The sequence below is a fragment of the Urocitellus parryii genome, chromosome 4, assembly GCF_045843805.1.
Source record: "Urocitellus parryii isolate mUroPar1 chromosome 4, mUroPar1.hap1, whole genome shotgun sequence".
Lineage (NCBI taxonomy): Eukaryota > Metazoa > Chordata > Mammalia > Rodentia > Sciuridae > Urocitellus > Urocitellus parryii.
In genome coordinates this window covers 82,294,241-82,309,454 of record NC_135534.1, presented here as the reverse complement: position 1 = coordinate 82,309,454, position 15,214 = coordinate 82,294,241, and the positions used below count along the sequence as shown (strand labels likewise).

The following is a 15,214-nucleotide window of genomic DNA, read 5'->3' as shown; positions in this document are numbered from 1 at the left end:
TCAATGAATAATAATACCCTGTAAACTACACCTCTGCGTGTTTTATTCCTTTGTTCAGATCTAAAAGTGGCAAATTACAAGCAAGCAGTGGCCCTCTGCAGAGCACCTTTCCAGTGGGTGTCCTCGTCTCAGAGCACAGTCAACCAAACTGCACACCTGCTCCCAATCCTCAGGCCTTTGTGACCTTTGTCTAAAAAATTCAGCTCTTATTGTAATCTTTAGAAACCTTTTGAGCAAAAGATTTTTAAAAAATTAAAGTTTTTCATATTTTATGAAAAGATTGAGACACTGGAAGTTGTTTGAAAATTGACACTCATTAATGGACAGTGCAGGGGTCACAAAATGTGTGGGAGTATAAGGTTAAAGGATATTGTCTACAGAAAGCTGGACAGAACCAAGCAAGGGAGAAGTTCATAGAAGGACAGGCCTTGCAAAGTCAGCTGGGCAGACCAGGCTACACTTGCCCAAGAACCCTGGAGAGGCCAGGATACCCTCTCTCAAGAGAGAAAAGAAGGCAGACAGCAATCTGAGCATCCAGGAAACCACATTTAATTATCATGGGCAAAGCAAATCCACTGCTTTCTATGAAAGCTCGACTCCTGTTAGACCACTTCACCTCAGTGTTAGGTGAAATTAACACACACCAAAGAAACAGGAGGAGCACTCACCTTTCCAGAAACCACCTCCAGAAAGGAGATGTTGTTCTCTAGACAATAAAATAAACAACCTGGGACAACAAGGGTCAGGGTGATAAATTTAAATCCTGGACTATCAATATTAAAAGATAATCATATAAGCCTTCCCTTACCTGTTTTGAGATTGATGGCAAAAAAATTTTGAGGATTCCCACTTGTGATCCTGTATGTCAGTTTGTCATTGGAACTCGAGTCTGGATCTTCAGCCTGGATCTGAATGACAGATACATCCTTGGGAGAATTTTCCATGACAACAGGATAATAAATAGGTTCCGAGGTCAGTGGGGCATTGTCATTCACATCTTCAACTTCAATGTAGACCTCAATGGTGGCGTAGAGTGGGACCACACCCCGGTCTGTGGCATACACCGTCAGCCAATAGGACCCTGTTGTCTCGCGGTCAAGAACATCTGCAGCAGTGATGACCCCTAAGAGAAAATGGTGAGAGTATGACTGCTACAGCAAACGGAAGACCCCAAGTCAGCAGCCCCATTCCAGAGGGTGTGCTGAATAATCTTGGCATATGGGAAAAAAAAATCCATAATGTGAGATTAAATGCAGATGTCACTCTTTACATAAGAAAATGATTCTTGGTGCAATTGGATTAAATAGTTCATCTACTATTTGTGAAGCATAATTGCATTCATAAATACTTTATTTGAATTTTGGAGATAGACATGTCATACATATAGAGAAAGAGACAACCGGGAGGAATGGGAAGATAGTGGGTCTGGGATCAAAACACTTTCATGTCACATAGGAAATCAATGCCACTGCCAGCCCATTTGACCTGATGTTGAGTTGATCACCTATGCAACAAAAATCTCTTCTTTGCTAAATTTTTCATTCACAAAAATGAAAAAGAAAACTTTCAAATGTTCTCTTGCCTGGTAGAATTGGTAGCCCTTTGCCTGTAAGGATGTAAGCCTCCTCCATACTGTTTCCTTGAAAATCAAATGTCACAGTTATTCCGCAACAATCAGAGAAGCAGACATTTCAACACACTTTCTGAAGGAGTTCTATCCTCCTCAAGAATTCTACGAACGGCCCTAAATAAACCCTAACCCACTTTAAGAGATGCTCACGGACAATCATTTTAAATTGGTTACACAAAAATATCAGATCCACTAACCCACAACTTTTCCATTTCATAGCTGAAACAAGTGTCAACCAGAAAATCAGACATCTTCCAGAAAAAATCACAGAGAAAACACAGTGCTTGGTATGTCCTCATCCAACATGGGGAGAGAATCAAAAGCGATGGCCATCATCTTGGGAAAATCTGGGTCTCAGCTTATAAAATCTCTAATAGGGTATTCACAGAAGGTGTGAAATTCATGTAAATCCTTTTAAAGATTTTTTTTTAAATCCACAAAGTATTCAAGAACCTGCTTTCTAGTTGTGTCCTGGAACACTCTAGCCTCTGTATTCCTATTGGACATTTGTCTAAATTAGACACATAATTTGGCCTGCAGACCCTGCATAAGCTAACTGCCAACTATAGCAACTGGGATGGAAGAAGGCGTCTGTCCAGAAACAAGCTTAAATACTCAGAGTTGAGAGTTGCCCACAGCTCAGAATAGCTAAAACATTCAAAGTGAGATTTACCCAATTGATGTTGACATTTCAGTTCCAAAGTTATTCACCAAAGAATGCTGCATATTGACATGCTATGAGACAATAGACAATCTTAAATATTATCAGTGGAAATATGTAAAGCATAATAAATTCCTGAAAAATTATTAGTGATACCTGGTGTCAGAATAGAAATGCCAATGTGACATTTGAAAAGCAGATGCAAGATAGGGGAATGAAAAGAAAATAAGAAAGTTAAAACAAAACTTGTGATTATAAACACAGTGATGTGTGTTTGCTAATTGAATAACAGTTCTATAACTGGGCTGAGCTAGAATAGAATGTCAATAGGACATTAAGGTTAAGAGAAGGCTCTGAGGGCTGGATACCAAGCCAGGTGTGAGTACATCCGAGAAGAGGACACACACCATTACAGATACCATGGCTAGTTTTGTGGAATCACTCACAACCATGAGTGGTGCTGTTGCACAGGGCAATTGGAGATCTTTAGTCGGAGATGGACATGACATGAAACCAGGCCATTTCTGGATGGAAGACAAAGCACAGCAGCACTTTATAGACTCAGAATACAGATCTTGCATATCTTTTGTCAAATTCATCTCTACACATTCTATATTTTTGTTTTGCAAATGCCATTATCATTTTAATTTTAATTGTTGGTTGCTAGTATATAAAATAAAATATGATTGTTCTATGTTGATCTCATATCATGCAACCTTGTTCAACTCACTTATTAGTGCTAACAGATTTTTGTTTAATAAATTCATAGTTTTCCACAGAGGATCATATCATCTCCACAGAGAGACAACTTTATAACCAGTCGTTACTACTAACACTTCCTCCACACCCATCATTGTGTAGAAAATGTTGTGTACTTGTTACAATGATAGTTGTGATAGAAGCATTCCTCATTGAGTATTTCAAATTTTTCATTCATTCAGCAAATCTCTTACAGTGCAAGCACTCATGAGGCATTTGCTATTTTACAGATTAGGAAACAGATTTATGTTAAATAACATGCCAGTGTTCACTCCATCAGTAAAGGCAATCTCCAGTTATCAAATTTTGGTGTGTGAAACTTGAAAACAGTCACTAGCCAAAACTATATTGTCCTGTTAATTTATGTAGAAGTCAAACCCACATAGAATTTCATATGCACAGGTTTTCCTCCTTTGATAGTGAAGTGTCATTATTTAAGCAATATTATATTTTATTTGGGTTCTCCATACTGACTGTAGCAATCATAAAAAAGAGATACATCTTGATATATCCTGTTTTGCCTTTGCAAATATAAATATGAAAAACAAAAGCAGAATGGATTCTTTGCAATGAGAATCTATTTTGATTTATAAAAATATGCAAAACATGAGTGCCTGTGACATATTTTTGGTCTATTACCAGCACAGTACTGGAGTTTTTATCTCAGAAAAGCATCTCTTCCATATGCCTGTTAGTAGAAAGTAGGTTCTGTATGGGCAGAGTCTCTGGTTAACCAATATGATCTCACTTCCTGCAATAGTGCCTGGCACACAACAGATATTCAGTAGATGTGTGTGTTGGACAAGTAATCAGCAGTAGGCTAGTGGTCATCACCAAAGGGGTAAATCAACTAATGTTGCTCAATCAGATTTGACCTCAAAGAATTCTAGGCACAACAGGCTCCCTGAAAGGAAACCCTTCCCCCCATACATACATAACATTCCTAATCCAGCACCCAGCTCTGCTCAGACTCAAGTATGTCTGAGTAGTATGGAGCTTCACTACATACTAAGCAGTTTAAGCTAATATAAGATTCTTCACACTGAGACAAACAATAGGTCTCTGTAACTTTGGACACTATTCCTACCTGTATCTTTATACACATCCCAGGATAAAAGTGAACAAGTCTGTGAACAGTATTTTACTTGTGATAGTGCTTCAAGTATCAGAAGATAATGGTGTCTTTCCAGGGCTTTCCTTCTCCAGTCTAAGAATTCCTTTCTCAGGTGCTATGTTGACTGCTAGTCCTTTCTTCATCCCAATCTGAATCAATAGGATATGACCCCTTTCATTTACAAATGTGTATTGAGTGGAATTGGAATGGGTATAAATAATGTCTTATCTACAGGGAACTTCTTAGAGACTTCAAGTAGTGCTTCTCAGTGGAAAGCACTTAAGTGACAGCCCAGGCAGGAACACATCCTGTCCCTCAAGTTTTCACCTATCGTTAAAATGCTCAAAGCGGAGTTAAATAAGATGCTCAAATTTTATATTCATGAAAATGCCATTTAACATTCTTTAAAAATTTAGTTGGGGGGTGCTGGGGTTGTGGCTCAGTGGTGGAGTGCTCGCCTCGCATGTGTGAGACCCTGGGTTCAATCCTCAGCACCACATAAAAAAATATAAATAAAAAAAACAACAAAAAAGAAGCCAACATCAATTATAAAAAAAAATTAGTTGAAATTTTTCCAACCTTTGTTTTTCAGAATGCTTATGTTTTAAATATTTTTTGCATGTCATCTTCATTTACTGTATAATAAAGACAATAACTGCTTAGAATTCTTGGGGCATCTTAATATTTAACTATATAACAGACCCACTGATAGTATTTATTGATTTATTGCTGCAAAACTATGCACAGCTTGAACTTGAATTAGCTGATCTCAGCATGAGACATATATTTGCTATAATTATTCTTCTTTATCCATGAACAAATGTGAGAAAAAATATGTATGTACATTGGTACTCATTAAATTGGCTTTAAATATTTGAGATAAAAGGGGAAAATGGATGGAGCTGTTCATAATCAGATAAATATTACATGCATGGCTATTCACCTTATCTACTTTCTAGTCATATCCCCATATGCCACAAAGCACATCTCCAGTGACATCTTGTCTAAAAAGAATGACACCCAACCACCCATGACAGTTCTAAACAATCCATGGACATATGGTTTTTTTAGGAATGCTTTGAGGTCATGAACTCATCACATGATGAAAATTACCTGGCAGAGATAAATATGGCAATTTAAAACAAACAAAATTTTAAAAAACACTTTGATGGTATATTCTTTGTAGATACCCCCAATAGACTCTGTTTATTTAATGTATAATATATTTAATCCTCTCTAATCAACCAAAATAGCACCTTTCAGTTCTCAGGCATTAAAAAAAATCTTTAAACTTTTTATTCTGGAATAATTATAGAATCACAGGAAGGAACAAAGAAACATACAGAATTTCTTGTCTCTTTCACCCAATCTCCCCTAGTGTTGACAGCTCACTGCAGTTTTAGATTGCTTATTTCTTCAAGAGTCAAAGTCTAACTTGATTTATTCCTGAAAGCACATAAAACACCTTCACAGGTCCTCTCTCACCTTTAGCCAGCTCTTGCTTGGCTCCAGCAAGATCTCACAGTTGCTATTTTTCTGATTTTTCCATGCAACCCTGGATCTGTGTGAGGCTTTTAATGCTGTAGCAAGGATCAATGATCTTCACAGAGTGTGATAACAGTTAAGGAAGAATGGGGGTTCCTACCTACACAGGCCCAATCAGGGTCACTCCAGGCACCCTAGAATCATGTAACTGCTGCCAGTCTGAAACACACGGCACAACTGAGATGGGCAGAAATGGGATGAATGGAGATTAGTACAGAAAATGTGAGTAGAGAGAGACTTCACTTATATGTTTATAATGTTTCTAATACATTTTAGTGTTTGTATTTCACATATACCTACACTTTCCTATGCTTCATATATCACATATTTGGTATAGATTTAAATATATACTTTAATGCATTATTTTAACTGGAATTTTTAAAAGTGAGCCACTCAGTAAATCAAGTAGGCAAAGTCAGGCTTGGAATGCAGAACCCTGAATTGGAGTCACAATACTCCTTTCATTCCATGAGGCATGCCCCTGATGATCTATCCACATGCGTGCATTATCATGAAAAAGAGAGCAATTCCAAGCCCATGTGCTCCTCACAATAGGTTAGCATCAGCTCTTTGGTAGTAGGATATTAAGTAGTTTCATTATTCTCCACAATTTCTAAAAGTTGCTGCAATGTACTCTTCTGAATCCAATTTTACATCTCCCCAGAAGATCCTCAGATGTTGGAATGCTTTGAGACCCAGCAATTGGAGGATTGACTCTTCCTTTACTATTCATCCCTCTTCTGCTTCTGTGCATGTCTGCACAAGCTACTCATCCCATCCCTGCCTCTCAAATCTCCCATGTCTCCCAGAGAATTCAGAGAACTCTCCCTACCCAGCCAGCCAAGGCTAGGGGCTTACCCCTTCCTCTTCTACGTTTTTTTTTTTTTTTTTTTTTTTTTTTCAGCACTTTAGTTTCATTCTCATTTTTCTATGAACTCCCTGTGGGAAAAGAACATTTTGACTTCTTCTGTTCTTTATCCTAGGATAGTGGCTGGAAATTGGAAACTATAAATGTTGAATATGTAAATGAAGGATAACACCATAACATTTGGTAAATTCAGGCAAGACAAACATCCCAAAGAATAAGTGCATGAGGACAAAAAAAACTTGATTCAACTAGATATTTTGCTATTCTGTTATCATAAAATAGAATGGGGACAGATTGAGCTTGTACTAAATTTTACTCATCTCTGATGTATATGCAGACTCGATAGGCTCTGAAATTCTATGCTCCATCTGTGAATCACCCTATTTAATAAGACAATTCTCTAAAAATAATGTCCAGTAATGTGTTGTCCCTTTGCTACCTAGAATGTGGATAGAGTCATGGTAATATCCTCCAGGCTTGAAGCAAGGATGCAGCTTGATGAAGACATCAGAAGCTTTTATCATGGCCTTAAATACTGCCTTGCCCCTACATGCACACAGCAATGGGAATCAATGCGTCCAGGCTCCCAGAAAAAGCAACATGAGGCATTCTCCCAAGCTCTCATCCACAGAGGCACATCCACCCTTGGACACTTTTGTCCTACTCTTCCCACCTCCTCACTCAGAAGCCCATTGATTAGACATCTTTTATCTTTGCAGAAAGCAAAGAAAACCCCACGACACAGTTGTGGGGAACAATTATGTCCACAAACCCAAGCAGCCTTCCTTCCTCATTATTTCACAAGGCTTCAAGCCGGAGAGTTGCACATGAGATTAAGGCAAAGGGCTGCAGGCTGAATTCAAGCTTTTATTTGGAGTTAATGAAAACAGACAGCTCTCCTTGTCTGTTTGGGAACCAGGAATTCTAAAATTTAGCTTCATGCTCAAAAGCCTCCTCGCCAGTGAAGTTGGGTAGGCTCAGAAAACATAGGCTCACTACTTGATTTTTTTAAAGACAAACTTTTGGGTACCAGTTTTAGAGCACTCAAAATATATACCTGTTCTCTCTGTGAATACTGTAATCTGTGTAGCTGGCAGCAAGCATGGAATGCATAAAACGGGGAGGAGAGCAGCAGGATGAGGGAAACACATCTAGCTTAGAGTGTTTTCTCTTTCTGTAACCTGTGGTCATTGCTAATTTGCATACTCACCACACAACACAACGACACTGATCCATACACCCAAAAAGAAAAGAAGGTTGAAACTTCGAGCAGTGGAATCAGTACTCTCACATAATGTACGAAATGAAGTCAAGAATTGCTTGGGTTGAGTGGCTGAAAATTCAGAGTTTGTAACATCAAGATCAACAATTGGATTCTATTTCTTTAGAAGTAGACAATGAGCACTAAGGACAGCAGAAAGGATGTTGGTTATGCATCTACAAATATTTTCTGATACTAATAGTCAAGAAATAAGAAATAGCTATGGAAAGAAAGCTGAAGTGTCTTTTTTTTCTATTCCTATTTGAGAAAAAGGGAATGGGAGAGGGAGTTCTTTCACCTTGCAGGAACTTCTGGAACATTCAAACTCTTTGTTAGGATAATAATTGTATTTAAAATTATTTAATACTTCATTGTAAAAGAAACTATAAAATACCAACAACTTTTAATAAAACACCCATTATATTATGGCCTAGAGATAGTAACTATTAATATTACTGGTGTATTGCCTTTGCTCTATATTATTTTCACCCCAAGGAAAAATATTTCTGTGTGATTATGCACCCTCACTGTTGCATACTGAACATTGTTCCACATTAATAACTATATTTCTATATGATTTCCTGTCTTTCCTATTCCTATCCCCTCTTTCCTTTCATATCCCTTTGTCTAATCTACTAGACTTCTCTTCTTCCCTTCCTTCCTTTATTGTATCTTAGCTTTCACAGATCAGTAAAAACATTTGACCTTTAGTTTATTATGATTGGCTTATTTCACTTAGCATGATAGTCTCCAGATATATCCATCAATAAATGCCATAATTCCATTCTTCTTTATGGCTGAGTAATATTCCATTGTGTATACATACATCACAATTTCTGAATCCATTCATATTTTGATGGGCATCTAGGTTGGCTCCATAGCTCAGCTATTGTGACTTGTGTTGCTATAAACATTGATGTGGTTGTGGCTGTGACATAGTAGTATGCTGATTTTAAGTCCTTTGGGAATATGAAATGGGTTAACTGGGTCAAATGGTGGTTATATTCCCAGTTTTCTGAGAAATCTTCATACTGCTTTCCAGAATGGTTGCACCAATTTGCACTCCCACCAACAATATATGAGCATTCTCTTTTCCCCACATCCTTGCTAACATTTGTTGTTACTGTGTTCTTGATAATTGCCCTTCTGACAAGAGTGAGATGAAATCTCTGTAGTTTTAATTTGCATTACTCTAATTATTAGAGATGTTGAACATCTTTTCACATATTTGTTGATTACTGCTATTTCTTCTTTTGAGAAGGGTCTGTTAGTTCCTTTACTCAATTATAGGTTGGGTGATTTGTTTTTTTTTTGGTGTTAAGCTTTTCGAGTATTTGTATATCCTGGAAATAATGCCTTCCTTGGGGTGAGATGGTAAAGATTTTCTCATATTCTATGGGTTCTCTCTTAATGCTCTTGATTGTTTCTTTTGCTGTGAAGAAACATTTTAGTTTGATGCCATCTCATTTATTGAATTTTATTTTATTTCTTAGGCTTTAGGAGTCTTGTTCAGGAAATCAGTTCCTTTGCCAATATGTTGAAGTATTGGGTACAGCATCTCTGGTTTAATTCTTAGGCCTTTGATTCACTTAGAGTTGATGTTTACATATGGTGCTTTAGTCACTTTTCTCACTGCTATGACTAAAGGATCTGACCAGAACAATTTTAAAGGAGGAAAGGTTTATTCAGGAACTCATGGTTTTAGAGGTCTCAATCCACAGACAGTAGTCTCCATTCCTCAGGGCTCAAGGTGAGGCTGAACATCATCAGAAGAATGTGGAATAGGGAAACAGTTCACATAGTGATCAGGAAGCAGAGAGAGAATGCACTTTTCAGATACAAAATATATGCTCCACAGCTCTACCTCCAAGGAACCAGTTCCTCCAGCCACACACCCCCTGCCTCCAGTTACCACTCAATTAATCCCATTAGGATTAACTGATGAGCAGTAGAAAGGATGCACTAATTATACTGCCACCAGCAGTATCTGATATGTTTTATAGTATTTATTGGGTAACATACCCACAGACACACACACACACACACACACACACACACACACACTACAATTTCCCAACTAATGGGGTAACACCAGACCTCCTAAATCAGCACTGTTAAACCATTCCTTTTGGTATTGTAATTATTCAATCCACAACAAAAACACCATGACTTGCAATGAGAGAAAATATTGTTGACAGATAAATGTGCTGAAACTGTTGCTATCAAGAAAGATTTTGCTTGAGGCATAATTTTAATTAAATTAAAAATTTGCCCACTAAACCAAATTCTTCAGCCTTGAAAAATGTGGAGTTTTTAATGAAATGTCAGAACATAACCTTTAGCTCTTGAAGCAAGAACATCTGAAGGTAGATGCACTGTCAGATATTAGTTATACTTTAATCCAATTTTTAGACTTATTTACTACCAACCCTGCAACTCTCTAACTCAGCACAAACAGTGTCTGGGGGTTTTGAGCATTTGGATTGGGAATTTTTGAGTTTTGCTTGGAAAATGCTTTTCTCTTTCAAGAAGATACACTTGGAAAAAAAAATGTTCTGTAAGCTGAAATGATTTGAAGGGTTTTTCCACACCTACAGACTCACTAAATCACGTGCATTCACTTGGTAAGCATGACAGTGTAGTACAATGTCTATTCTTAAAAAACAGCCAGTTGACTTCAGTTTCTCTCCTTTTATGCTGAAACTCTGTGGAAATCTTGGATAACTTTTTCTCCAAGCACCGGGTATACTTTTTTTTTTTCCATTTCTCCCATATCAGATAAGAAAACTCTAAGTACAGCCACATTCACACAGATACAAATCTCATATTTACTACCCCATAAGGAGTAACAACCTTCCATAACTTTCTAATAAAATAGCGAAAGCACATAGCTCACGTATTCTTTTCTCAAGTGAACGCATTCTGACTTCCACAGTTGATTTGATGTTTACCAAGAAAATATTTTTACTGAGGTTCCACAGATAACTGTACATAGGATACTGAGACCGCTTTTACTAAAATAGCTGAATTTATTCCCTGGGCAGAAAGCATTGTAGGTAATGGAAATGAAACATGGAACAAACAAAGGAAGATAGATTGGGGTTTAAGTTTAGTGTTGTTTTGTCCTTCACATATACATGTCATGTGACTTAAAATATAATACCTACATTTATTACGGCAAGTTGGTGAAATCATACCATGGGAAAAGGACTCTGTGAAGTTTCTGTTTGCTTTCATCCATTCAGGTTAAATCTTGCTAAACTGCCCCTTCCTTTGACCAGTGTTGTCACAATCACATAGACAAGGCCGTACTTTGTTAATTAGGTTTGGCTGATTAGGTTATAGGGAATACATACATATATATATATATATATATATATATATATAAGCATTAGAACCCATGAATGGACTCCTCAAAATCAACCTACCTTTCTTTACAATGGAAACAATAAACTCTTTGCTTTTCTTTTTATAATCAAATAAGCAACTACAATAGCACAAAGAAACCAAGGCCCAAAGGAGCAAAGTCTATGGTTTTTTTTTTTTTTTTCTAATTGAGTTTCTCCAGTTCTCATCTTCTATAGATTTCTTGGATTGTTTTCCAATTTTCATTCACAGTTCATCCCATTAAATGGCTCTAACCTCTGACACACACACCCTACTTGTATTCATCTTCCATTCCTAATTAAGATGAAATGTGCCCACTTGCTCTGTCCACAGCACCAGAGGCACTGACGAGACACAGATAAATACTAACTCTGTTAGACCAGGCTTTGACAAGAAAACAAAAGAATATTTATGTAGCAATAGTTCTTAAAACAGGATTCAGTGTGTACTCACACAACTTCCACATGGTGAACACCTAGATGTTGATGTTCAATAAGGGAAAAGAACAGAAGGACAAGGGGGCTGTCTAGGACTGGTCTGTTGTCCTCACACTGCCTTTCGCTGAAGACAATTTATGCTCGTTTAAAATATCTCTATTTAAAGGTGCTTAGTGATCATAAGCTATATATAAATAGGAATAGGGAACAATGTTAGTTTTGGGACAAACTACTGAGATCTATGAAAAAAACTGCTATGTAGTTTTCTCAAGATGGAGATGAAAAATCACACTGATTTTTCTCACTTTGTAAGAGTATTTATTTAGGCACTGCCCATACTGCGAACCAGGTAATATGTGTATAATCGGAAACAACTATTGCAGAAAAACTTTTTTTTTTTTTTTTAAAGAGAGAGTGAGAGAGGGGGGGAGAGAGAGAGAGAGAGAGAGAGAGAGAGAGAGAGAGAGAGAGAGAATTTTTAATATTTATTTTTTAGTTCTCGGCGGACACAACATCTTTGTTGGTATGTGGTGCTGAGGATCAAACCCGGGCTGCACGCATGCCAGGCGAGCGCGCTACCATTTGTGCCAGAAAACTTTTTGAAAAGCAAGGATAGTATGATATCTGGGCTATTGTGAAACCTGAAGACAATATTAAAAATGTTCTAACCTTATTAACATGTTGTTTAAAAACTTGTATGACTAGCTCAAGTGAAAGATTTTAATGCTAGGTATAGTCTAATCATTCATGTTTCTGACAAGATATCCATTATCCAAAGGAAGCTTGTCTTACGTAAAAAAATGTATAAGACTGGTATTGGGGAGGGATCGCTCAGCATTCAAAGCTTTAAGTTAAATGAAGATCACTACCTTGGCCAAATAAGGATAAGCTATGATCACAGAAAAAAGAGGAAAGTTATCTAGAAAAAAAAAACCTTTGGGTTCCTGGGGCCATTTCTATATCCACCTTTCTTACTTTTACCCAGCTGCTTTCAGAGCTCAGTGGAGTTAAAATTCTAGGTTACTATGTAAGACTACAACAGAAACAAAGAAAGAGTGGAAGATGTGATGTTAAAAGAGAATGCAGGGGTAGTAGTCCCGGAGTTTCAGGAAACGACTTTGGACTAGTTTGCATAGGAAATTTGGGTTTTGGGGATTGTTTCAGACCAGCTGTCTGCTCAAAATCTTAGGCATGTTCTGTAGCCTCAGAAGAATAGTTCTGCTGTTGAGGAGCTTGTTTCATTACAAGGGGCCTTAATTATGAAGTCACTGGCTATCACCCACATACTGACTATTATATCCCCCAGGGCAAAGAGTATCCTGCCTGTTTTGTTCAACATAGACCCCAGCACCTTCAGAATGTGTGCCTGACAGTTAGGGCACATAGTACTTAAATCATAAATATTTATTGAATGAGTGAGTGATGTTTCTACTTCCAATGGATCTTTGACTGCTGACCGTGTAGGAAGAGTCCAGCAGAGAATTACTGTCATTTTTCACACCCATGAACAATGTTCAACATATTGCAATGACTTGTAAAGCAAAAGAATACACCTAGTTAGCCTTAGGAGAGCAGAGACAGGAGGAGCTGTTATAAGTAAGGTTTAATTAGCATAGTAGGGGACCCAGCTAAGAAAATCTAAGCTTCCCACTGGTTGGCACAGCTTTCACATAGCCTGCAAAAAACTGAAGCAGATGTAGACCTGTAAGCTTGTTCCACTGCAGAGACATCACAGAGAGAGCAGCGGTGTACATCAGCAACACACCACCACGTTCATGTTTGGCTGTTCTGCTCTTCCAAAATGCCTCTGCTGCACAGCTAGCAGCTGAGACAGGAGGTGTAAACTTCAGTCATGAATCAAGTATAAAGTCTGCTCAAGCTCTGGCAGACAGTCACAGGAAGACCAGAAACAAGTGCAGAGGGGGCATCAGTTGGAGCCATTCTCAGAAGCCCAAGAGCCCAGTCCTTCTTCAGAAAACTCTGGCCCATACAGGATCAGAAGGGCAGGTCATCATCAAGTTGGTTGAAAGGAGGGAGCAGGCAGGCCTTGCCAATCTTAAGGAGTCATGCATGGCCATCTTCAGGATCTTTCTACTCCTCTCTCCAATCTCATCTCCTGCTCCATCCACCTGTGTATTCCATAAACCTTAGAAGCTGCTGAGTTTATTCCCCAGCTCCTCCATGTTGTTCCCTCCAGCTGGAATTACCACCCACCCCCGCACACCTACTTATTAATTCACAAATCGAAGCCTTTCTGCTTTGTGAAACCATTAAAACAGACTTGGTCACTTATTTCACCATTGTATTTTTACCTACCATTATTATGGCATTTTATTCCTGATTCTGAAGTTTTGTTTCTATGTCTGACTCCTCAATGACTGTCTCAAAGGGGAGAAATCTCTTATTCATCTTTTGTCCTCCCCACAAATGACACACATAATCACTCAGCAAATATGTTTTGAATGAAAAGGAGGCATTCCTAAGCTGCAGTCACTCACAAAACTGTTTTGCCAGGGAATAGGCCAAAAGGCAAATCTTATAGGAAAGTTTATAAAATCCACCCGGGGTTACTGTTCTTATAGAAAGAAATTATAGCAAGGAAGGAGAGGCAAAAATGTATTGTATTTATTCATAACCAATTAAAGGAGTGCTTCAAAGACATGGCTGACATAGGACTTTGAAATCAGCTATAAAAATGCTTTATTTTTAATGTAGACTTAATCAGCCATTTGCATGTTTTCCTGCAGAGAAACAATATTAAGCCTCTAAGTAACAGTTGTTCACAACCTACAGGCTTTTGGAATGTCTTACTTCTGTTTCTGCGATCAAACCTGAGCCCCTGAGTAGAGAGACCAGAGAGGTTTCAAATGCTACTTAAACAAATAGGAGTAGTAGTAGTAGTAGCTGGGTATAATCCAAAAAGGAGGGGTGGAAAAAAAATCACTAAAACAAGTTAGACCTGCTCCCTCAATGCCCAGGTCTGAGCACTGACCTCCCAAGAAGTCTGGCTCATCTGTGGGATCTGTGAGGTCTTCTGGCTCTAGGGCTGTATTTTTCATGGCACCACTGGTCTTTGGAGTGTGATCTGAGCCTGACAGCTATGGCTGTTCTAAAATGAAAAACTACAACTATTTAGCTTCCATTACATAATAATTCACAATCTCTGATGGAAATGTTCAAGTCACTTAGGACTCTGATTTGGAACAAGGTATCTCTTTGAATTCAGATGACAGTGTAATTCATTTGGATAATGTGATTCACATAATGCGCTTCTCCTTCACCATAACCTCTGCCACTAGGAAATGACACCACTTCATGGTACCATCTCAAAAGAGCAGGAAGCAAGTCATTTTAAGTATATGTGAATTATAATCCTTCTGATGTGCAAAGAACTTTTTTTTTCTTAGAGTAAGGAAAAGAACCAATGTCCATTATTTTTTAATTATACTTCGTAATGATCACTTAATAAAATGTGAAGTCAATGAAATAGGTTTGACCTGTGTATTTTTTTTAATGAAACATGATCAAATAGAAAAATCAGTGTGGTGCATG

The 15,214-nt window shown here is 37.9% G+C and overlaps 1 protein-coding gene across 2 annotated transcripts in view; it reads right to left on the bottom strand.

Annotated features, from left to right (window-relative positions):
• Positions 1–15,214, bottom strand: part of Fat3 (FAT atypical cadherin 3) — a 484,288-nt gene that overhangs the window by 341,196 nt on the left and 127,878 nt on the right. For both annotated transcript variants that reach the window (XM_077797747.1, XM_026396113.2), the window contains exon 2: positions 809–1,123. In XM_077797747.1, coding sequence (XP_077653873.1) covers positions 809–1,123 — 315 coding nt within the window. The remainder of the gene's footprint in view (positions 1–808; positions 1,124–15,214) is intronic.